The sequence below is a fragment of the Vicia villosa genome, linkage group LG3, assembly GCF_029867415.1.
Source record: "Vicia villosa cultivar HV-30 ecotype Madison, WI linkage group LG3, Vvil1.0, whole genome shotgun sequence".
NCBI classification, from domain to species: Eukaryota; Viridiplantae; Streptophyta; class Magnoliopsida; order Fabales; family Fabaceae; genus Vicia; species Vicia villosa.
The window spans coordinates 2,233,042-2,257,704 of NC_081182.1; the positions used below are offsets into that span (position 1 = coordinate 2,233,042).

The following is a 24,663-nucleotide window of genomic DNA, read 5'->3' on the forward strand; positions in this document are numbered from 1 at the left end:
CTCTTCTCATTGTCATTTACCGTGAATCCATGAAGATCACTCTCATCAAAGTCCATTCAGCATCATCATCAACATCTAACTGAAGAGTTTTGGGTTTATTTCCCAAGGTCAAAGCATCGGTTCCACTTCGGATTAGCATCAAAGAGAGCAGGAGTTTAGAGGTTTTCCGAAGATCTCGATCCAAAGTCTTGAACAAGTAAGTAATCCTGGAACTTCATAGCATGTTAGCAATGTGTAATATGATACGTGCATCTGGTTAAGCTTTCATTCTAGTTCACACGTTCGTGACAATGATTGTGTATGTGTTCTTCTTTCTTTGTTCTTGCAAGATTTTGATCCTTTCAGATATGTGCTGTTATCTTGCGCTTTGCTACGTTTTGAGGTCGTACTCATGTTCTACGCGTGCACAGAAGTTGATTGATATGAGCAATGTCGATTTTCATAGAAATGTTAGAAACTAGAGCTTTACTTTGTAGCTTCAGTCTGAGTATTACAAAAGATTTTATGAAAATCTAAGGCCAGATCTGTAATTAGTGTTGAAAACCGAGTGGAACGGTATCAATTTTGTCAATTTCTGGAAATTTACGCGTAGCTCCGCCGTGAGGCGGTCGGAGAAGACGACCGGAGCCCTAGCTCCGGCGTCTGCATGACCCTCATGGCCTCCTCCCGCTCGGCATACGTGGCTAAGCCATATTGGTTCATATTTCCCATTATATTGCTATCTTGTTTTATTCATATGATGAGATCATGACGTGTTTAGTTGTGATTGGTCCAAGAAATATTTTGTTTTGTAGTCACTTAAATGCACTTGACCAGTTGATATGTATGTTCGTTTCTTAATGTACGTTGCTGATAATAATACATCACATGTTGAGTCACAATAACAAATGCAATAAAAGCTGAATAAGTGTTGTTTTACTCCTATTTGGGTCACGGATCAATTGGTACCTGGGCCTATTTCTCTTTTACTGATCTAACACCCCAATTACTTGTGCTATCACATGTCTGTATGTCTGGGCCTGACGTTTCTGCTTTTCCCACCCACGAATCAGGCCCGGTTTTAGCTTAACACTAGTTTTAGTTCATTAGAAAATTGCTATTGCACCCCCCCTGCAGTGTAGATTAGAGTTTCATTTTAATCTTTGTTTTGCTTTTATTTTTAGCTCTTAATCATGTTCTAAATCAAATAAAAAAAATGCATAAAATCAATGATAGATTTTAGTTCACTTCACAATAGTTTTTTACTTTTAGATTGATAAAAACATGATAAAACCTTTATTATTTTGTTAGATTTTTAGGTGATCGTTGACATTAAAAAAGGCTCATAAAATAAGTAGACCATAGGTTAATTTTGACACTAATCTTTTGACTTCATAAAAACAATAAAAATACTAGTTTAGACTTATTAGAATGTAGGTTTTTTTTAAGTACAATTTAGACTTGAATTAGGAATCCCCCATAAAAGGCTTATAAAAAATAGTAGTACTTTAGTGTAATTTTGCATTAGTACTTGTATTGTTTTTGTACCATTTCCATGCTACTTTTTGTATAATTGTTGTGTGACTTTGTTGTTTGTATTTTTGGCCTTATTTTAGGCCTATGTTGTTATACCACTTGTATGCTTCTTTTAAAATCTATCCCATGTTAACATTAGGATTTAGACTTGTAGAGACAACTCAGAATAGAATTTAGGATTAGTTCCCTATTGCATTCTTTTTCTTTTTCAACTCTTTAAAATACTTAATAAAAGGAAGATGCGAATCACATTGAGAAAGTGATAGAGAAATGAGTGGGATTCATTCCCTAATCTGTTTCTCAATCACTTAGTGGCATAGAAACGAGTGGGATTTATTCCCTAATCTGTTTCTCGGTCGCTACTTAATGGGAGAGAAACGAGTGGGATTCATTCCCTAATCTGTTTCTCAAACATTAATTAATGGGAGAGAAATGAGTGAGATTCATTCTCTAATCTGTTTCTCAAACATTACATAATGGGATGGAAGTGAGTGGGATTCATTCCCTAATCTGCTTCTCGATCATTACACATTTTATGTGATTCGAATCGTGAAGTAAATTCCCTTAAAAAAATACACAACCAAAAACACTTCGAAACATCTAATAATGGTTCAGACTAAAACAAAGTAGAGAAAGTGGTGAGTGGCCCGGTATTGGGAACTGTTCATCACTCATCTACCCTAAAAGACACAAACCAATCATTTCTTTTTCTTTTGCCTCGTTGGCACCTAAGGGCAATGTCATTTCCGTTCGAACGCATCGTAGGTCTGTCCCCTTATGCAAGAACGTGAGCGTTGACTCCGCCCAATTAAAAAACACAAAAACAAACAGAAAATCTTTAGCCGAGCTACGGTAACTCTGATTCCTGAAAAGGATACGTAGGCAGCGGGGTAGGGCCCGTGCGAGTACAATTCTTTATTTTCCCTACATTCTGCATTCATTTCGCATTTAGACATAGACATAGTATACACCCTTTAGATAGAAACAGACATAGGTGGATACCATCGAGTACGATGGGCGCGAGGGGTGCTAATACCTTCCCCTTGCGTAACCGACTCCCGTACCTTGATTCTCTGGTCGCAAGACCTTGTTCCTTCCTTTGTTAGGTTTTCTGATATTCCTTTCCCTTATGGGATAAATATATTGGTGGCGACTCTGTTCATTTTTCGCGAGCGTGCGACAGCTGGCGACTCTGCTGGGGATGTTGCTAGACCTGTTGCTGGTCCATCCTTAGTGAGTCGATCCTAGCCTGCGTTTGTTTGTTTATTTACTGGGTGTTTATTTGTTTTTATGTCTATACCTTGTATATATGTTTGCATGTTTACTTTTCTGCTTGCATATCATGTTTATTTCTGTTTGCACATCATGCATATGGATTATATTCTGTGTTCCTTGGGGTCTTCTGTTCTGTTTTGCAGGTTGGGTGGGATGTTTTATGAGGTAAAAGGCCCAATACCCAGGCCAGAGTGACACATAGGATACCTAGGATAGAGTGGATAGTCATGACGCCAACAGAATGTCAGGTTCTGTTGATTGCGATCATGAGACCCACGACCAGTCGAGGTTCAAATGAGATACCGTTGTTGGCATGTATTTGCGACAATGATGGTGTTTCGGGAGAACTGATAACGCTGGAAACCATTGACCTACCCTGACCTAGACTACACCTGTGAGTGGGGTGGGATATACATGACAGGTACCGTTGGTGACCGTTCTGTTGGTGACTTATGTTCTTATGGTTTCACTGTGCCTATGCCGAACCTTTGATCCTGCAACGTCCGATCTCATCCAGAGGCCACACACACTTCTCCTATGTGGGGAAACTTCCATTGCATCATTTACATCATGGCATATTTACCTTTCAAAAAAAAAGAGGAGAAAAGAAAAAGAAAAGAAAAGAAAAGATATAAAAAAAAAAAAAGAAGAAAGAAAAGAAGTATTATTATTTCTCATGTGCATGCCATTTTTTTCAGGGTATCCAAGGTTATTATCTTCTTCACTTGAAATGGCTAACAACGTGACGGTTACCAAAGAGGTTACTAGGCGCACCTTCACCTGCAGTTTCTTCCGTGAGGATATAACGCCTCTGATTCGTTTGAGCACTTCAGTTACTGGGCAAAACTTGGATGAGTTCAGGAAAACATATGGTCATATCCTACACATGTTAACTTCTCGGGTTGATGAATGGGCTCTCTACACACTTCTTCAGTTCTACGATCCTGAGTTACGATGTTTCACCTTCCCTGATTACCAACTGGCACCAACCCTTGAAGAATATGCTGATATCCTCAAGATTAAGGTTCAACACAGGATTCCTTTTGTATGTGTACCTGAGAAACCGAAAATGGACCGAATTGCTGGTGCTCTTTATTTGAGCATGAAAGATGTTACAGATAACTGGAAGCCTAATGGTGGAACCCACGGATTCTATGTTAAATTTCTGATGAGGAAAGCTGATACCCTTGTTATTGAGAAGAAATGGAAAGAATTCAATGCTCTCTTAGCTGTTATGATCTATGGCTTGGTGTTGTTCCCGAATATCCCGAATTTCGTCGATCTTACTGCCATTTGCCTCTTTATGGATCAAAACCCTGTGCCTACTCTCTTGGCAGATACTTATTATGCTGTTCATTCCAGGTATGGGACGAAGGGAGCCGTTGGAGGCTGTTTGTCGTTGTTATACGAGTGGTTCACTTCACACTTGCCTAAAAGTGGACCGTTTGTCACAACAAAAGACTCACAGAAATGGCCTCAAAGGATCATGGGGCTTACGGCGAATGACATCGTTTGGTATCACCTTGGGAAAGGGATAGAGGAAGTTATTACTAGATGTGGTAGTTTTGACAACGTCCCCCTCATAGGGACGAAGGGAGTTATCAATTACAATCCAAGGCTAGCGCTGCGTCAGTTGGGTTTTGCACTGAAGGACAAGCCATTAGACAAGGAAATATTTGAATCTGTTTGCTTTAAGAAAGGGGCCGATCCAGAGGGTCTAGAAAAAGTGAGGAGCGCCTGGAATAGTATTCATACAGATGACCGAACCTCCTTGGGAGGGAAGAATGCCATTGCTAAACAAGCCTACACTGATTGGGTAAAAGATAGAGTCAAGAAGCGCCTATTGCCTTTCCCGAAGGTTAAACCATTGTACGAACAACCACCTGAAGTTTTAACTGCCACCGTGCCAGCTGAAGACTATACCCAGGTACATGTGGAAAACATCCGGTTGCGTGAGAAAAGGGAAGATGCTAAGATAGAGTACTTCTTGGTGAATCAGAAAAGGGCTGAATTAGCACATGAGGTTAAAATGTTGAAAGGAGAATCTTCCAGAGTTCAAAAGAGGACTAGAACCGAAAAGGGTGAAAAGGCTACCACTATCATTGTCGAGGATAACGAGAAGATCATAAAAAAGGCCATAAAAGAGGCAGAAGAGAAGCTCAAGCAAAAGTACAGAGAAGACTTGAAGGCCTGCAAGCTCCAGTTAGAAAAAGAGACTAAATATCAGCTGAGGACTATGAAAAAGAAACTGGAAGATGAGGTTACTCAGAGAATAGCAGTCGAGACACAGCTGAAAGGAAGTCACCTCCGCTCCGCTCGACTAACAGAAGAGAATGTCAAGCTCAGAAATCAAATGGCAAATATGGAGAATGCACCTGAGAAGGATTATCTCCCAGAATGTAAGGGTTGTGACGAACTTAGGGAGTGCTGCAAGAAGTTGGATGGGCATTTGTTTCGCAAAGATGAGGTGATTCAAAGCCTTCTTAAAGGAAGAGACCGAGAAGCAACCAAGAAACTGTTTGATGAAACTAAGAAGTGGAGTGACGAGCACTTCAGACAAGGAGGACCTCTGTTTTATATTCAGATGGATTGATGTTAAAGTCTGTATGTCTCGACCACCACCAGACTTGTTGGATGGGGTCTTTTATTTCCTTTGTTGAACTATCTTGTTGATGTATGGCTTGCCCAAGTTTAAATCTCTGTTATGAATGAAAAAGAACTAGTTTTTCTTGATACTTATCTTTTGTCACGTTGTTAGCTATTCTGGATCAATATTAAATCTTGGATACTCTGAAAATGGCACATCACGTCATACGCACACATGCACTCATACATTCACATTATCACATTGCATTTTTCAGGTTATTGTACAAGGGACTAATTGGGGTCCTTTTCAGCAACAGATTTCTTTCCCGACGACGAAGCTGACTTTCTTACATCCTTACCGCACCAGGAGCAACGAGAGATTCATGGAACAATTTGAACAGAATCAAGCTGCCCTCCGTAGGGATATGGATGTTATGGGGGAAAGAATGGCCCAACTTATGGAGACTCTCCATGCCGTCGTTCAAGGACAGGATGAACTCAGAAAAAGCGTCGCTAGTTTGGTCAAAGATACTCCTACCAATTCTGCTGACGGAGGGGTGAAAACTAAAGAGACTCCTATTAATGAGACACTGAAAGTAGTGGACGACCACCATGAGGTTATTGATCTTGAACATGATCTTACCGCTGAGTTGACTGAGACTGCTAAGATGTACCAAGCTCTCGAAGAACGCCTTAAGGCTGTTGAGGTTGCTAAAACTTCGAGTTTCGACACTGCTGCTATGTGCTTGGTACCTGGGATTGTTATTCCCCCAAAGTTCAAAGTGCCAGATTTTGATAAATACAAGGGAGTCACCTGCCCAGAGACTCACATTCGTTCTTACTGCCGTAAGATGGCTGCTCATGCTGAGAACGAGCCTCTGCTGATGCATTTCTTTCAGGATAGTCTCACTGGAGCCCCGTTGGAATGGTACATGAAACTTGAGAGGTCTAATGTCAGTACTTGGGGACAACTGGTCGACGCCTTCTTGAAACAATACCACTACAATACTGCTATGGCTCCCAGCCGTGCCCAGCTACAAAATATGTCGCAGAAATCTGAGGAGTCTTTTAAAGAATATGCCCAGAGGTGGCGTGAACTGGCGTCCCGTGTCCAGCCTCCTCTTTTGGACCGCGAGTTGATTGATCTGTTTATGGGGACTCTGAAAGGGCCGTATCTTCAGCACATGGTTAGTAATACTTCTCCTTCCTTTTCGGATGTGGTCATCATTGGTGAGAGGGTTGAGAACTGTGTCAAAGCTGGTACCATTCAAGGTGTTACTAATCCTAGCAACTCAAGTGGTAATGGTAAGAAGCCGTATTCTGGGTTTGTGAAGAAGAAGGAAGGTGAGACTAGCACTGCCTCTGTTGACCAAGGTCGAGCTCCTGCATATTCTGCTGTTCCACCTCCTTATTATCCGATGCCTTATGCTGTTCCAGGTCCGTATGTCCCTCAAGCATATGCTGCCGCTCTTCCACAACCATGGATGGCACCCCAACAGCCTTTCGTACCACAACAACAAGCTGCTGTTTCTCAGAATCGCCAACAGAATCCTAGGCCTCAAGGTCAAAGAGGTCCACAGAGGCAAAGATACCCTGACAGGCGTATAGATCCGGTTCCAATGCCGTATGCTCAGCTTCTTCCCCAATTACTTGCTGGTCAATTAGTGCAACTCCGCGAAATGGGTCCTCCACCCGACCCTCTTCCTCCTGGGTATGATGCGAATGCTCATTGTGAATTTCATTCTGGGGCTCCCGGCCACACAATTGAGAAATGCAGGGCATTCAAGTGGAAAGTCCAGGATCTTCTCGATGGCAAGCTCATCTCGTTCACTCCTACTGGTCCTAATGTGCAGAATAATCCCATGCCTCCTCATGCCGGTGCGACCCATGCTATTGAGTTATGTGATGATCAGATCCTAGTGAGTGATGTTAATGAGGTAAGGATCCCGCTAGCAGTTGTCAGAGAATATCTTATGCAACAAAAGGTTTTGTGTGAACTACATGATTACTGCTTGCAATGTTCTTCTAACCCTGAGGAATGCACTAGGCTGAGAGGGGAAATCCAGAAATTAATGGACGAAGGTGTTCTTAGAGTGGAAAGGGTCGTCCCTGTCGAAGATGTGGCTACTTTAGAGATCCCATACTACCCTGCTGAGATATCAAAGACTCAGGGCACTTCTTTGGTCATTCATGCTCCGAGTACTCCTTTGGTCGTTCAAGCTCCGAGGACTCCATTGGTTATTCAGGTTCCAAATGTTCCTTCGACTCCTTCAACCTCGTCTATTATTCCCTCTCCTGTGAATGATTCTAAGGCTGTTCCTTGGAGTTATAATGCCGTGTATATTCGAGGGAAGAAATATGATTGTCCTCCAGTGGGTAATTCGGGCATCACTAATATTACTGGCACTAGTGGCATTACCCGTAGTGGTCGGATCTTTGCTGACCCTCCTCCGCTTCCTAAAGAGACCAATAAAGAGGCTAGTACACAAGCAAAAGGAAAGCAAGTTGCTGTTGATCCCCCTGTGACACGTAATGCACAAGATGCCGAGCAACTCTTGAAAATCATTAAGAAAAGTGATTACAAAGTGATTGACCAACTCGATCAGACCCAAGCCAAGATCTCCATCTTGTCTCTCTTGGTACATTCTGAAGCTCATCGTGATGCTCTGATGAAAGTTCTGGCTTCCGCTCACGTAACTCAAGACATTACCGTGCCTCAGTTTGAAGGGGTTGTGACCAACATTGCTGCTGGTAATTGTTTGGGTTTTTCTGATGATGAGCTTCCACCTGAGGGTAGAGCACACAACAAAGCGTTGCACATCTCCGTCAAGTGTCTGGATGCTGTGTTGTCTCGAGTTCTGATTGATACCGGTTCTTCTCTTAATGTGATGCCCAAGACTACTTTGTTTAAGCTGAGTATGGATGGGATTATGATGAGACCATGCACTATGAGTGTCAGAGCGTTTGATGGCTCCAGAAGGTCCGTAGAAGGGGAAATTGATCTGCCTGTTTTGATTGGCCCTCACATGTTCTATATTGCCTTCTATGTCATGGATATAAGTCCTTCATACACTTGCCTCTTGGGTCGTCCTTGGATCCATGCTGCTGGGGCTGTGACATCTACCCTCCATCAGTGTTTGAAATTTGTTGTGAATGACAAGATTGTTGTGATCACTGGTGAAGAGGATTTGATTGTCAATAATCTGGCGTCGTACCGTTATGTTGAAGTGGAGGGAGAGATACAAGAGACACCTTTTCAGGCCTTAGAGATCGTGTCGGTTGATAAACTCCCCGTGGTTGAGAATAAGAAGGAACTCGGAGCACCCCTCTCGTCTTTAAACGATGCTAAGGCCTTCTTAGAAGCTGGTACTCCCCATAGTGCTTGGGGCAAGCTGATTGATGTTCATGAGAAGCGAGACAAGTATGGCCTTGGATATCAGCCATCTTCCTCTACTCAGCTCAGCATAATTTCTGGAAAGAAGGTGATTCCCCCCATTTCTCAAGTGTTCGTCAGTGCAAGCACCAGTTCTGGAAGTCAAGTTCTCGCCGTGGATGATGATGATGAAGAAGATCTCTCCAAATTCATTTGCCATGCTGCGCCTGGACAAGAACTCAACAATTGGACTATCTTGGACATCCCTAGAGTCACTTTCATGGAGATGTAATTTTCTTGTTTCGATAAGTCATATGCTTCGCCCTAAGCATTTTGACCACTTGTATAAAGAAGGGCCCCCATGTTGTTTCAGTTTGTTTAATATTGAATGAAATCATATCTTCGCATGCAATTACTGTTCCATTTCTTTCATTTTTGCTTTTTTACTTCAAAAACTTTTTCAAAAATGGCAAAGCTTCCCTTTTTTCCTTTTTATGTGTTGCATTCTAAGGCATAAATCATCCATCGTGCAGATCTGGCTCGAATTCCATCAAAAATGATAATGTTACAGTTCCACGTCCTGATATCCTTGAGAATCCAATTGACCAAGCTGATGAGGATAGTGGGGAAGATTGTGAAGTCCCCGAGGAATTGGCAAGACTTTTGAGACAAGAAGAGAAATCGATTCAGCCACATCAAGAAGCCATAGAAATCATCAACCTCGGTACAGAAGAAGCAAAGAGAGAAGTCAAGATAGGTGCCGCTTTGGAAAGTGATGTAAAGAGAAGGTTGATTGAGTTGCTTCGAGAGTATGTTGATATCTTCGCCTGGTCATATGAAGACATGCCTGGTTTAGACACAGATATAGTTATGCACAGGCTACCTCTCAAACCAGAATGTCCGCCTGTAAAGCAAAAACCACGAAGAACTCGACCTGATATGGCTTTGAAAATCAAGGAAGAAGTTGAAAAACAGTTGAAGGCTGGCTTCTTATCTGTGTGTGAGTATCCTCCTTGGATTGCAAACATAGTACCCGTTCCTAAGAAGGACGGAAAGGTACGCATGTGTGTTGACTACCGAGATTTGAATAGGGCAAGTCCGAAGGATGATTTCCCTCTGCCTCATATTGATGTGCTAGTCGACAACACTGCTCAGTATGCGGTGTTCTCCTTCATGGATGGTTTTTCTGGCTATAATCAAATAAAGATGGCTCCTGAAGATATGACCAAAACTACTTTTACCACTCCGTGGGGTACGTATTGTTATAAGGTGATGCCTTTTGGTCTTAAGAATGCTGGTGCAACATATCAACGAGCTATGGTGACCCTTTTCCATGATATGATCCATAAGGAGATTGAGGTGTACGTCGATGACATGATTGCAAAATCCCAAACTGAGGAGGAACATTTGGTATACCTTGAGAAATTGTTTGCTCGTTTGCGAAAATTCAAGTTGAGGCTTAATCCAAATAAGTGCACTTTCGGAGTGCGATCTGGAAAGTTACTTGGATTCATTGTGAGTCAACGAGGGATTGAGGTCGACCCTGACAAAGTAAGAGCAATACAGAATATGCCAGCACCAAAGAATGAAAAAGAGGTCCGAGGGTTCCTTGGGAGATTGAATTACATAGCCAGGTTCATTTCTCATCTCACTGACACCTGTGAACCCATCTTCAAACTGCTGCGCAAAAATCAAGATATCCGTTGGGATGATCATTGTCAGGAAGCCTTCGAAAAGATCAAGCAGTACCTCCAAGAGCCACCGATTCTCATGCCTCCGGTTCCTGGGAGGCCGCTGCTTATGTACTTAACTGTGCTTGAAGGATCTATGGGGTGTGTGCTGGGCCAACATGACGAGTCTGGTCGAAAAGAGTGCGCCATTTATTACCTGAGCAAAAAGTTTACCGATTGTGAATCCCGCTACTCACTACTCGAGAAAACTTGCTGTGCTTTGGTATGGGCTGCTCGCCGACTGAGGCAGTATATGTTGACTCACACTACTCTATTGATCTCCAAAATGGACCCGATAAAGTACATCTTTGAAAAACCGGCTCTTACAGGAAGACTAGCCCGATGGCAAATGCTTTTATCAGAATATGACATCCAGTATGTCACACAAAAGGCCATCAAAGGAAACGTCCTTGCAGATCATCTTGCTCATCAGCCATTAGAAGAGTATCAGTCGATGAAGTTTGACTTTCCTGATGAGGATATCATGAAATTAGATGATAATGAAGGACCCGAACCAGGAGAGCGATGGACTCTCACGTTCGATGGTGCATCAAATGCTATGGGCCATGGTATTGGGGCAGTTTTGACTTCTCCTCGTCAAACTCACATCCCTTTCACAGCTAGAATATGCTTTGATTGCACAAACAATGTCGCAGAATACGAAGCTTGCATAATGGGTCTCGAAGCGGCCATTGATATGAGGATCAAGATCCTTGAGGTGTATGGGGATTCTGCCTTGGTTATACATCAAGTGAGAGGTGATTGGGAGACACGACACCCCAATTTAGTCCCTTATAAGGACTATGTCTTGGAGTTGTTGCCGGCTTTCGAGGAAATCACTTTCAATCATATCCCCCGAGAGGAGAATCAATTGGCAGATGCCTTGGCTACTTTGGCAGCTATGTTCAGAGTTAGTTCCCCAAAAGAAGTGCCAGACATAAGGATCCTCCGTTACAAAGAACCCGCCCATGCGTTCCCTGCTCATTGTCTCACTACTGAAGATGTGTATGATGAAAAGCCATGGTATTATGACATCAAAAGGTATGTTGAGAAGCAAGAGTATCCCGAAGATGCTACGATTGGTGATAAGCGAACGCTTCGAAGGTTAGCATCCAAATTCTTCTTGTCAGGAGACGTCCTGTACAAAAGAAACTATGATTCAGTTTTGCTCAGATGCGTGGATAGACACGAAGCAGAATTGATCATGCGGGAAATTCATGAAGGATCTTTTGGAACTCATTCCAGTGGGCATTCTATGGCCAAAAAGATCTTGCGAGCAGGATATTACTGGATGACGATTGAAGGTGATTGTTATGTGTACGTGAAGAAATGTCACAAATGTCAAGTGTATGCTGACAGAATTCATGTTCCTCCGACTCCTCTGAATGTCCTGACATCGCCTTGGCCCTTTGCTATGTGGGGCATAGACATGATCGGACGGATAGAGCCACAAGCCTCAAATGGACACAGATTTATTCTTGTTGCTATCGACTACTTCACCAAATGGGTTGAAGCCGCTTCTTACAAGAACGTGACCAAGCAAGTCGTTACTCGCTTCATCAAGAAAGAGATCATATGCCGATATGGGATTCCAAACAAGATCATCACTGATAATGGGTCCAATCTTAATAACAAAATGATGGCAGAGTTGTGTAAAGAGTTCAAGATCGAACATCACAATTCATCACCCTATCGGCCAAAGATGAATGGCGCAGTCGAAGCTGCTAACAAGAATATAAAGAAGATTGTCCAGAAAATGGTTAGAACGTATAAAGATTGGCATGAGATGTTGCCATTTGCTCTGCATGGCTATAGAACTTCTGTCCGTACTTCAACTGGGGCAACTCCTTTCTCTCTTGTCTACGGCATGGAGGCCGTACTACCTGTCGAAGTGGAAATTCCTTCGTTGAGAGTCTTGATGGACGCCAAACTCGATGAAACAGAATGGGTTCAAACGAGGCTTGACCATCTCAATCTAATTGAGGAAAAACGCTTATCTGCTATCTGCCATGGCCAGTTGTACCAAAAGAGGATTAAGAAAGCGTATGACAAGAAGATTCGGCCTCGAGAATTCCACACAGGTGACCTAGTCGTAAGGAAGATCTTGCCAATTCACACCGATCCAAGGGGCAAATGGACTCCCAACTATGAGGGACCATACATTGTGAAGAAAGCATTTTCAGGGGGTGCTTTAATCCTGACAAAGATGGATGGGGAAGACGTTCCGCTTCCAGTCAATTCAGACTCAGTCAAAAAATACTACGCATAAAAGACCCGCTAGGTCGACGTACCTAGGCAAAAATAAGGGCATCCCGGCAAACAAAAAGGGTTTGGGCAAAAATTAGGGATAAAACAAAAAAAGAATAACCCGCTAAGTTGAAAACCCGAAAGGGCGACTTAGGCAAAAGGGGGTATCCCGCTGGATTGAAAACCCGAAAGGGCGATCCAGGCAAAAGTTAGGGATCACAAGCGAGAGGCTGCAGTCTGAATATCCTTCACAAAGACCACTATACGCCCTTGGCAGAACGGACAGATCAATCCAACCACTACCCTTCTGAAGCAAAGCATTGAGAGGATCGAGGATATGGGAACTGTAGCAATATCAGTTTTAGTGGAAATCCGAGCATTTCTCTTTGCCATTTCGCTCTTTGCGTTTGTATTTTCTTTTTCGCAACTACCTCATTTAGGAGTTGCTTCCTTGTACAGAAGCCTGTTCACAGGCATTCCATCAATGAAATAATCTTTTTAATGCAAAAGCTTTCTTTCTGTCTTTTCATTTTACGCATGCGAGGTGTGATTTAATTCGTTATTAAACATTGCATTGAGAACATGGGGGGCAATAATCACAAAATCAAAACGAAACATGATGTTACGTAAACATAAAAGTGCTCGAAGGGGCACCATTTGCATCCGAACGTTGTTTTCTGTGCAGGTTGCAGGTTCTAGCCATCATCTTGACTCATGACGTGTCACAAAGGTCGTCATCATCCCGCATGAAAGTTCCAGAACATAATTCATCAGTACTGGCGAGCACGGAGCACATGAAAAGGTCCATATCCCTATTTCACATGGCACACGAAGAGTGGTCTCTCAAAACTCGTGATTCCCCAAGCAGCTTAGGATGTAAGGAAAGTCGAGCAAAATCATTTCATCCCCAACAGAGTTATGTTCCAACCCTCAACGCAGTTACCAATAATCTTTGGTACTGTAGGGTTCCAATATCAATTCACGATGATGGTTCAAGATCGCAAGGCAACGGACCCCAATGATCCTACTCTCCGGTTCCACCGAGGGCCTTTATTTGGCACTCTTTGCATATAGAATCCATTGCATATAGCATTTGCATCCTCAAAAGCGTAACATATCCGTCAAAAGCGGAACATTATGCCATAGAAAAAGTCAAACATGCATACAAAGCATAAGCCAGATAATACAAATCAATGCTAAATCAAGCCAATGGCGCTTCTCCACATAAAGTGTTGTCCATACAAACCCCGATTGATATCTGCTACTACATCGCAAATCTCCTCCAACCACGGTGCCGATGCCTGGTATCCCAATCCCCAGTAAGTCCATCTACTAAGCTTTTCAAACACTCGTATGTGTCATTCCTTCGATACTCGTCTGTATCTCCTTTTGATGCTCATATGTGTCATTCCTTCGATACTCGTCTGTACCTTTCTTTTGATGCTCGTATGCGTCATTCTTTCGATACTCGTCTGTATCTCCTTTTGATGCTCGTATGTGTCATTCCTTCGATACTCGTCTGTATCTCCTTTTGATGCCCGTATGTGTCATTCCTTCGATACTCGTCTGTATCTCCTTTTGATGCTCGTATGTGTCATTCCTTCGATACTCGTCTGTATCTCCTTTTGATGCTCGTATGTGTCATTCCTTCGATACTCGTCTGTATCTCCTTTTGATGCTCGTATGTGTCATTCCTTCGATACTCGTCTGTATCTCCTTTTGATGCTCGTATGTGTAATTCCTTTGATACTCGTCTGTATCTCCCTTTTGATGCTCGTATGTGTCGTTCCTTCGATACTCGTCTGTATCTCCTTTTGATGCTCGTATGTGTCATTCCTTCGATACTCGTCTGTATCTTTCTTTTGATGCTCGTATGTGTCATTCCTTCGATACTCGTCTGTATCTCCTTTTGATGCTCGTATGTGTCATTCTTTCGATATGTGTCCTCTTCTTGATGCTCGTATGTGTCATTTCTTTCGGTACTCGTCTGTATCTCCCTTTGGATGCTCGTGTGTGTCATTCTGTCGATACTCGTCTGTATCTCTTTTAAAACACTTGTCCATCCTATTTTTCCACCAGACATACTTCTGCTCCGACCACTTCCAGGAAACAATCACTTCCTTTGAGAACCTTGTGTTGGCACTTTGGTTACGTTACAAGCTATCACCGTTTTTCCAATTACTCACCATAAACTTCTCCACCAGAAAAACAAAAATTTCTCTTTCCCCAGCAGATACAAAATCAAAAAACAAGGATAACATTTGCACCATCTCCACTTTAGGACAAATTTCTGGTCTTGATATTTAATCTTCTTCTACCTTGAATGTTCGAAAGGCTAGCGCCAACCTCACCTTCAGGTTTAAGACGATTAAATATGGGCAGCTGTCATACCCCAAATTTGTCCTACCCTATTTATCTGGCTCACATTCATGCGCATATTTCATATAGGTCATTCAATTCATGCAGTCATATCATTGTTACCATTCAAAGACTGGCAAGAAAGAGCTTTTATGGCAAAGAATTCCTGATCAGAAAATAAGGGTCCGAGGTGTAATTATGTGGCTATGTTTTCATTAAAGTTTTCCTGAATTAGGGTTTCTTGACCAAAGTCGAGGGAGTTGACTTTTGGTCAACACATTGATCAAGAGCTGATTTCATGAAGAATGGTGGTAGGATGACTTTGCGGAAGTGTTCATTTGAGTGCCTTTGGTCAGAAAGTGATTAAATGGGAACTTCACTAAAAATCGGAAAAATCAGAATAGTTGACTTTTGGTCAAAGTCAGAAGTCAACTGTCCAATATTGACTTTTGGTGGAAAATCAGTCAAGAAAAGTCAAAGAATGGATAAAATCGGGAGTTTGACAAAAATATCCAAAAATAGAAAAATTCTAGAAATGGAAAGTCTTAACACTTAGAAATTTTCTGAGATTTTAAGAATGGCTGGTCAGCTTACTTCACAGCACGTTTGCACGGGTCAAAAGTCATTATCTCAGAAAAGTCCCAACATAAAAAATGCTCAGATCATGGCATGCTACAACTCTCTAGTTGAAAGTTTTCCCATTCGAGGCGTGGTTGAAGAGATAAAGGGATTAGAAGTTGGAAGAAATACATTGGATCCAAGTCATGACACTTAGAAAAAATGCTGGGCAACGCAGTCATTTTGACAACCACGTGGCGCGTCACCGTCGAAGTTGATTCCAGAGCAATACAAGAGTCCATTGATTACAAACTCGACACTTATCAACTCTCCTCCATGCCCTCTACATAATAAGACAAGAATCAATCCATTTGGATGAGTATTGAATCAATAATGAAGCTCTAAAATCAAGCCTTTGCCAAGTCATACATTGCCAGATGCATGAGCAAGACCCCAGGCCACGTGCGACGCATTCCCTCGAGCACTTGGTGTGCCATTTTCAAATCAATTTGTAGAAAGTTACAAGCCTCTCCTTAACACACACTTGGCGCCAAATTCTTCACTCCCATGTCTCCTATCCAATAAGTTGTAAATCATTGATTTTGGATCGATGATCATTGAGATACGTGACCTCAAAGTCAGGCCCCTGGGAAATGTGTACTGGCAAAGGCACCAGGCCTAGTCTTAGGCTGCGCGCGCATGGGCTCAATGCAGCTGTATATCTCCATTCTCCAAAGCATATTTGGACAAGTTCCTGACTTCAACTTTTAATCTTTCCAACACCAATATTGTTACCTCCCATTCCCACTTTGCAATGATCATGGAAGTCAACCGAATGGGTGCCTATAGGTCAAGATACAAAGATGCCAAGGTGGTACCCTAACCATGGAAAAGTTGGAACTTGCAACATTCTAACCCCATTATCCACTTGCCATATTAAAACATGCATGATGCTGCATACTAAAAGGCCAAAGGAAAGCTACTACAAAGGTCAAAGCTTGTTCGCTAAGGGTAGAGGAGCAACCATCCAATGCAACACTCCACACCATAAGCCATGTGCACACTCACCTTATATAAACAAAATTCCTTCACAAACTCACAAAAAAAACCCTCTCATTTTCTTCTACGCTTCACTTTTTCTCAGTTCACAAACCCTCTCATTTTCTTCCTCTCCTCACTCTCCCATTTTCTCTCTCTCTCTTCATCTTCACTTCCTTCATGGAAATAGTTTGTTACAAGTTGTAACAAACCTATAACCGCCATAACCTCTAGCTTCAAGCACCAAGAATCTTCACCATCTTTCCCTCCCTCTTCTCCGGAAACCGATACTGAATCCTCACCACCATCTCTTCTCATTGTCATTTACCGTGAATCCATGAAGATCACTCTCATCAAAGTCCATTCAGCATCATCATCAACATCTAACTGAAGAGTTTTGGGTTTATTTCCCAAGGTCAAAGCATCGGTTCCACTTCGGATTAGCATCAAAGAGAGCAGGAGTTTAGAGGTTTTCCGAAGATCTCGATCCAAAGTCTTGAACAAGTAAGTAATCCTGGAACTTCATAGCATGTTAGCAATGTGTAATATGATACGTGCATCTGGTTAAGCTTTCATTCTAGTTCACACGTTCGTGACAATGATTGTGTATGTGTTCTTCTTTCTTTGTTCTTGCAAGATTTTGATCCTTTCAGATATGTGCTGTTATCTTGCGCTTTGCTACGTTTTGAGGTCGTACTCATGTTCTACGCGTGCACAGAAGTTGATTGATATGAGCAATGTCGATTTTCATAGAAATGTTAGAAACTAGAGCTTTACTTTGTAGCTTCAGTCTGAGTATTACAAAAGATTTTATGAAAATCTAAGGCCAGATCTGTAATTAGTGTTGAAAACCGAGTGGAACGGTATCAATTTTGTCAATTTCTGGAAATTTACGCGTAGCTCCGCCGTGAGGCGGTCGGAGAAGACGACCGGAGCCCTAGCTCCGGCGTCTGCATGACCCTCATGGCCTCCTCCCGCTCGGCATACGTGGCTAAGCCATATTGGTTCATATTTCCCATTATATTGCTATCTTGTTTTATTCATATGATGAGATCATGACGTGTTTAGTTGTGATTGGTCCAAGAAATATTTTGTTTTGTAGTCACTTAAATGCACTTGACCAGTTGATATGTATGTTCGTTTCTTAATGTACGTTGCTGATAATAATACATCACATGTTGAGTCACAATAACAAATGCAATAAAAGCTGAATAAGTGTTGTTTTACTCCTATTTGGGTCACGGATCAATTGGTACCTGGGCCTATTTCTCTTTTACTGATCTAACACCCCAATTACTTGTGCTATCACATGTCTGTATGTCTGGGCCTGACGTTTCTGCTTTTCCCACCCACGAATCAGGCCCGGTTTTAGCTTAACACTAGTTTTAGTTCATTAGAAAATTGCTATTGCACCCCCCCTGCAGTGTAGATTAGAGTTTCATTTTAATCTTTGTTTTGCTTTTATTTTTAGCTCTTAATCATGTTCTAAATCAAATAAAAAAAATGCATAAAATCAATGATAGATTTTAGTTCACTTCACAATAGTTTTTTACTTTTAGATTGATAAAAACATGATAAAACCTTTATTATTTTGTTAGATTTTTAGGTGATCGTTGACATTAAAAAAGGCTCATAAAATAAGTAGACCATAGGTTAATTTTGACACTAATCTTTTGACTTCATAAAAACAATAAAAATACTAGTTTAGACTTATTAGAATGTAGGTTTTTTTAAGTACAATTTAGACTTGAATTAGGAATCCCCCATAAAAGGCTTATAAAAAATAGTAGTACTTTAGTGTAATTTTGCATTAGTACTTGTATTGTTTTTGTACCATTTCCATGCTACTTTTTGTATAATTGTTGTGTGACTTTGTTGTTTGTATTTTTGGCCTTATTTTAGGCCTATGTTGTTATACCACTTGTATGCTTCTTTTAAAATCTATCCCATGTTAACATTAGGATTTAGACTTGTAGAGACAACTCAGAATAGAATTTAGGATTAGTTCCCTATTGCATTCTTTTTCTTTTTCAACTCTTTAAAATACTTAATAAAAGGAAGATGCGAATCACATTGAGAAAGTGATAGAGAAATGAGTGGGATTCATTCCCTAATCTGTTTCTCAATCACTTAGTGGCATAGAAACGAGTGGGATTTATTCCCTAATCTGTTTCTCGGTCGCTACTTAATGGGAGAGAAACGAGTGGGATTCATTCCCTAATCTGTTTCTCAAACATTAATTAATGGGAGAGAAATGAGTGAGATTCATTCTCTAATCTGTTTCTCAAACATTACATAATGGGATGGAAGTGAGTGGGATTCATTCCCTAATCTGCTTCTCGATCATTACACATTTTATGTGATTCGAATCGTGAAGTAAATTCCCTTAAAAAAATACACAACCAAAAACACTTCGAAACATCTAATAATGGTTCAGACTAAAACAAAGTAGAGAAAGTGGTGAGTGGCCCGGTATTGGGAACTGTTCATCACTCATCTACCCTAAAAGACACAAACCAATCATTTCTTTTTCTTTTGCCTCGTTGGCACCTAAGGGCAATGTCATTTCCGTTCGAACGCATCGTAGGTCTGTCCCCTTATGCAAGAACGTGAGCGTTGACTCCGCCCAATTAAAAAACACAAAAACAAACAGAAAATCTTTAGCCGAGCTACGGTAACTCTGATTCCTGAAAAGGATACGTAGGCAGCGGGGTAGGGCCCGTGCGAGTACAATTCTTTATTTTCCCTACATTCTGCATTCATTTCGCATTTAGACATAGACATAGTATACACCCTTTAGATAGAAACAGACATAGGTGGATACCATCGAGTACGATGGGCGCGAGGGGTGCTAATACCTTCCCCTTGCGTAACCGACTCCCGTACCTTGATTCTCTGGTCGCAAGACCCTGTTCCTTCCTTTGTTAGGTTTTCTGATATTCCTTTCCCTTATGGGATAAATATATTGGTGGCGACTCTGTTCATTTTTCGCGAGCGTGCGACACCGCTTAAGCTATCTTGGAAGAAATGTATCATCAGCTTTTGATCGTGGGCATAGGCAACCATTTTTCTCACATACATGCGCAAGTGGTTCCTCGGACATGTGAGTCCTTTGTATTTCTCAAAGTCGGGAATCTTGAATTTGTGTGGGATAGTCAAGTCTGAGACCAAGCTCATTTCGAAGGCATCCACATCGAAAACATTGTATCCTTCTACCACCTTTAGTCTCTCCTCTAGCGCCTTGATTTGTTCATTGTCCTTGGAGTCTTCCCTAGAGTTGGGAATAGACTGCTGCGTCTGAGGTGCTTAGTCTGTGTTGTCCACCTCTTGTACTCCATATTGTCGATCCAGGTAATCGTCATCCTCATGGATATTGTTAGCAGGAATGCAAACTGTGCGGGTTGTCCTTTTCGTCTGTGGAGGGGGAACAAATCCTTCTTAAGAGGTCTCTCCTTTCTCTTGGAATTGGATAGCTCTCCTAATAGATCGGACTTGGGGTCTGTCCTTAACAGGGCCAAAGCCTGCCACAAATCCTAGCAGCGGGTTTTTGTTGTTGGGGATCTCATCCTGAACCAGGGTATTCCCAGACTGAACCTCTTTTGCCTTTTCTTGTTTATCTAGGAGGGCCTTCATGAATCCTAGCATTTGAGTCATACCTCCTTTAACCTCTTCCATACTAACCTTTAGTTGATTCACCTCCTCACGAAGGGCGCCTTGATTCTGTTCTAGCTGATCCATCGATTTCTTTTGCTGAAATCTTGTCCGATAAGACAATCGGGATGTTAGTTTATCCTTCCCAATGGTCTCTTGCTCTAGAGATAAAAGAGAAATCTTCTTTCAAATGCCATGAAAATGATGTGCATGCCATGAATGATATGCTTTATTCGTATTTATGTCTTATCCGCATTTGTTGATTAAATATAATAAATCCACTTTTTTCTTTCTTATTATTTTTTTGTGTGGATAAGACATGATGCAAGAATGCACATGATGTATGATGAATGCAACAATTATATGATATAAAAAAATGAAAACGTACGATTAAACACATAAGCACATAAGCCCTAGGTTCATAGGTTCGACGTAACGGCTTAGGGTGCTTACCCTTCCCATTGGTATGTTCTAGAAGGTCTCATGGGGTCGTTCGTAGCCGCCGAGAATTTTTGTCTCTTTGGATTTTAGAACAACTCATTTATCCATGAGGTTCGAGTTTTAGGGGTAGGTTCCCAGAGAGATCAGCTAAATACCAAGTCCTGCCCTCAACAAAGTCAAGCTTCGTATCAGACATTTCTGGATATTCAACCCACTCTGAGTGGAATTATAATAAGACTCGTAGGCGATGTAATTCCCCTCTGGTCTTAAATACAATTCCCACATTTAGGTTTAACAACAATTTATATATCCCAAAAAACAATGAAATAACACATATTCAAATAAATAAACATTTAATTGAATTGCGGTAAATAAATGAATTGCAGCGAATAAATAAGATTGCAAATAAATAAATAAATAATATTTAAATATTTATAAAAAAATCATAAACCCTAATCCGAAACCCTAAAAATGGAAAATTAGCCAAACCCTAAAAAAGTTCGCCAAAGACCTAAACCCTGCCAAAACCTATAGGAGCATAATAATTCACCATTAGTTATCCCCAGCAGAGTCGTCAGCTGTAGCAACCTGCCCTAAACATAAAGATTTTAGAGTCGCCACCTATTCTACCAGGGCGAATAGGAAACCCTACGCAGTTAAGAAATCTGGGTAAGTTATTATAATCAGGTCAAGGGAAGGTGTTAGGCACCCTTAACCCTTTCCTAATGTTTTGAATTCAAGGTTTGTAGCTTTAGAGCGTCGTGAGGTTTATGGCTAAAAATGTTAAGGTTTAATAGCTAAAGAAGTGAATAGGGTGAAAAGTGAGATTTGACTGAATTGAGGTTTTGGGGAAGGGGACTCGCCTTGTTGCCAAGTGCCTACGTATCTCCTTAGGGAGAATCAGAGTCAACGTAGTTCGGGGACAGGGTTGTACGCCTTAGAATTGATTATGAAATTGTTTTGAAGGTATTTTGAGTTACCTATCGTAGTTTTGAGTTTTGTGGTTTGCAAGGCATTTTGAGTTGTCTGATCGAAGTGATGAAAATCCGTAGTTTGAGGGAGTGTTTTAAGATTTGGGCGTACAACCCTGATTTGATGTGTTTTCGTCAGGTGCGATGATCAATAGATTTGATCATTATAATTAACGAATAAAAGTATTGCTAACCATTCTGACTGATAGATTCGATCGTCACGAATAGCAAATAAAGTGTATTTTAATCGGGTAATTAATTTCATGTTTAATCATTACCTCTCATAACCAATAGATTTGGTTATTACACGATAATGAATTTAGTTTTTTTTACGTTTTATTATTTTTATCTCTCGCCAATGCGACCAATAGGTTTAGTCGGATCGAGGAGAGAATTAACCAATAACCTGTTAAATCAAAATTTATATGGACAAATAAATTAATTAGATTAAAATTTATTTCTCGCCAATGCGACTAATAAGTATAGTCGGATCGAGGAGAAAATTAAATAAACAAAAACAATTAAACAATTTATTAAAATTATAAAATTATTTAATTAACTTTTATTTTATTCCAACCAATTTATACGGGAATTTTATAAGAGGTCGAGTTTAACAATAGATATCCTAAACCCCATGGCTCTTAATTTTAACACCCTTAATTAAAAGACGCGAACTGTATCTGGTAAATTTTGGGGTATGACACACAAGAATTGGTTATAACTGCTATTCTTTCCTTTCTTTTTAAAACAAGATTACAAGTTACAAGAATAACAAATAACTCTCTCACCCCAAATTAGGATTTGCAGCATACAATGATGAGAGACTAGTATGTTATTTATAATAAAACCTAACATACTAACTAATGAGTTTTTTTCACAAGGGCCATTACACAAGCTAACTTAATAAACAAGCTAACTTAATAAATTAGGGTTTAAACACTAAAACCTAATTTAACATGCTAACAACCCTAGCATCTTCGACACCTGCATGTTAGATCCATCTTCGACTACAACATGCAAATTTCGACACCAGCATGTGAGTTGTTCGACTTCATGCTTAATCCTATCGAACCAAAAAGCTACCCTCTGACCATACTAAAGTTCGATCCAATATCTCACAAAAGTATTTTAAAAGTATTAAATTGAGAAGATCCATTTAGGAACCAAATACATGTCTTCTATATGAACTGTAAGTGGCCTTTTCTTTTCGGTCATGACGAAACAAACACTTGAATGCGAGAATTTATGGACGAAATTGACTTCAAGGTAATCAGAAAGTATAGTTGCGTCAAGCAAAGAAGTGTCATGTGCATTTGGAACATGCTAAAGCTGTCTGTTATCCATGAATCAACTCTAATGACGTTTACGATTGCTTGCTTTAGTGTGTTTAACTTGTTTTTTTTTTCTTGTGCTATTTAAAATATATAGGCTACTGTAAAGAGCAAGAGAAATTTCCTTTTAACGTTGAGTAGAAAGAGATAAGGTTGACTACCATGTTTTGATGTTGTTTTTTTTATCTCTTAATTCAATTTGTAAAGAAATCTTGCAGTATATGTTGCGTTTTTGGAAACAGGTTCCATAACCATGTTCATGTTATGTTCAAATATTGTAAGGGTGATTTATTTTAAGAAAATTTCTTTACCCACCTCCTTATGGGGTCACCCCCAGCGAAAAACTAAAACTACCCCTGCTTCGGAGATGCATCTCCGAAGTTATTTTTTTTTTGAATTTTTTTTGACTTCGGAAATGCATCTCCGAAAACACCACTTCTTTACCCACCTCCTTATGGGGTCACCCCCAGCGAAAAACCAAAACTACTCCTGCTTCGGAGATGCATCTCCAAAGTTTTTTTTTTTTTGAATTTTTTTTTACTTCGGAAATGCATCTCCGAAAACACCAAAAAAGTGGTGTTTTTGGAGATGCATCTCCGAAGTAAAAAAAAAATTCAAAACCGTGAATATTTTCGGAAGTTCATTTCCGAAAATATTGCTGCATATACAAATTTCCCTCCTTCACCATTTCATCATTTTTCTCCAAAACTTTTTCAAACCCTCTCCAAAATCCAATGAATCTCCATCCATTTTTCGTCCTAAAATCAAGTTTCAAACCGTTGATCACGTTAAAGGGAGCATAGAAAGCTACAATTTCAGGTAAACATCACTCATTTCATCCCCTATTTCACTACATTGATTGAACAAATTTATGCTGAAACTGAAATTGTTCGGAAGTTCATTTCCGAAATATATTACCTAACAAATTTCGGAAATGAACTTCCGAAATATGCCCTGGCAATAAAAAAAAAACTGTTTTGGCCAACTTTTGATAATTTTTTCATTTGTTAGGTATGGTGCATCCGGACAACATTGTGCAAGACGATGACGCAGTAGTTGTCAACGTTAATAACGATCATGTTATCGACGTGAATCCTATGATCAACGCGGTTGATGTTCGGCAAGAATTTACAAATGATCGGAGCTTCGATAGTCGCGAACAATTGATTGATTGGGTTCGGAAGGAAGCTAGCAAACATGGATTTGGAATTGTTATTTTAAGGTCGGACAACGGAAATAGTAGGTGGAAAGCTTTCGTTGTTTTGAATTGTGAACGGGGTGGGAGTTATGTACAATCAAACCGGGTGCTAAAACACGAGGACACGGGATCGAGAAAGTGCGGGTGTCCCTTTAAGTTGCGTGCTACTCGGAGGGTTGATGATTTGTGGCGGTTAACCATAATTTGTGGAATTCATAATCATGCCTTGAATGTCAAGTTACACGGACATCCAATGGCGTGTCGTTTGTCCCGCGAAGAGAGAAATGTGATATCGGACTTAACGATAGTCAAAGTGGCGTCTCGCAACATACTTGCCGATTTGAAGCGTAAGAAACCAGATAACGTTTCAAATATCAAGCAAGTTTACAAT

The 24,663-nt window shown here is 40.7% G+C and overlaps 1 protein-coding gene across 1 annotated transcript; it reads left to right on the forward strand.

Moving 5' to 3' along the window:
* The first annotated feature begins 3,520 nt into the window (after nt 1-3,520).
* LOC131655620 (uncharacterized) lies at nt 3,521-15,254 on the forward strand. The gene is made up of 4 exons (XM_058925456.1): nt 3,521-3,875; nt 3,969-4,770; nt 4,843-5,189; nt 15,175-15,254. The coding sequence occupies exons 1-4, from the start codon at nt 3,521-3,523 to the stop codon at nt 15,252-15,254; spliced, it is 1,584 nt and encodes a 527-aa protein (XP_058781439.1).
* The last annotated feature ends 9,409 nt before the right edge of the window (nt 15,255-24,663 follow it).

Coding starts and splice junctions, on each gene's coding strand:
- LOC131655620 (XM_058925456.1), top strand. CDS start 3,521: ATGGCTAACAACGTGACGGTTACCAAAGAGGTTACTAGGCGCACCTTC. Junction 3,876..3,968: donor GAAAATGGACCGAATTGCTG/GTGCTCTTTATT, acceptor TGATGAGGAAAG/CTGATACCCTTGTTATTGAG. Junction 4,771..4,842: donor AGGGAAGATGCTAAGATAGA/GTACTTCTTGGT, acceptor AGAATCTTCCAG/AGTTCAAAAGAGGACTAGAA.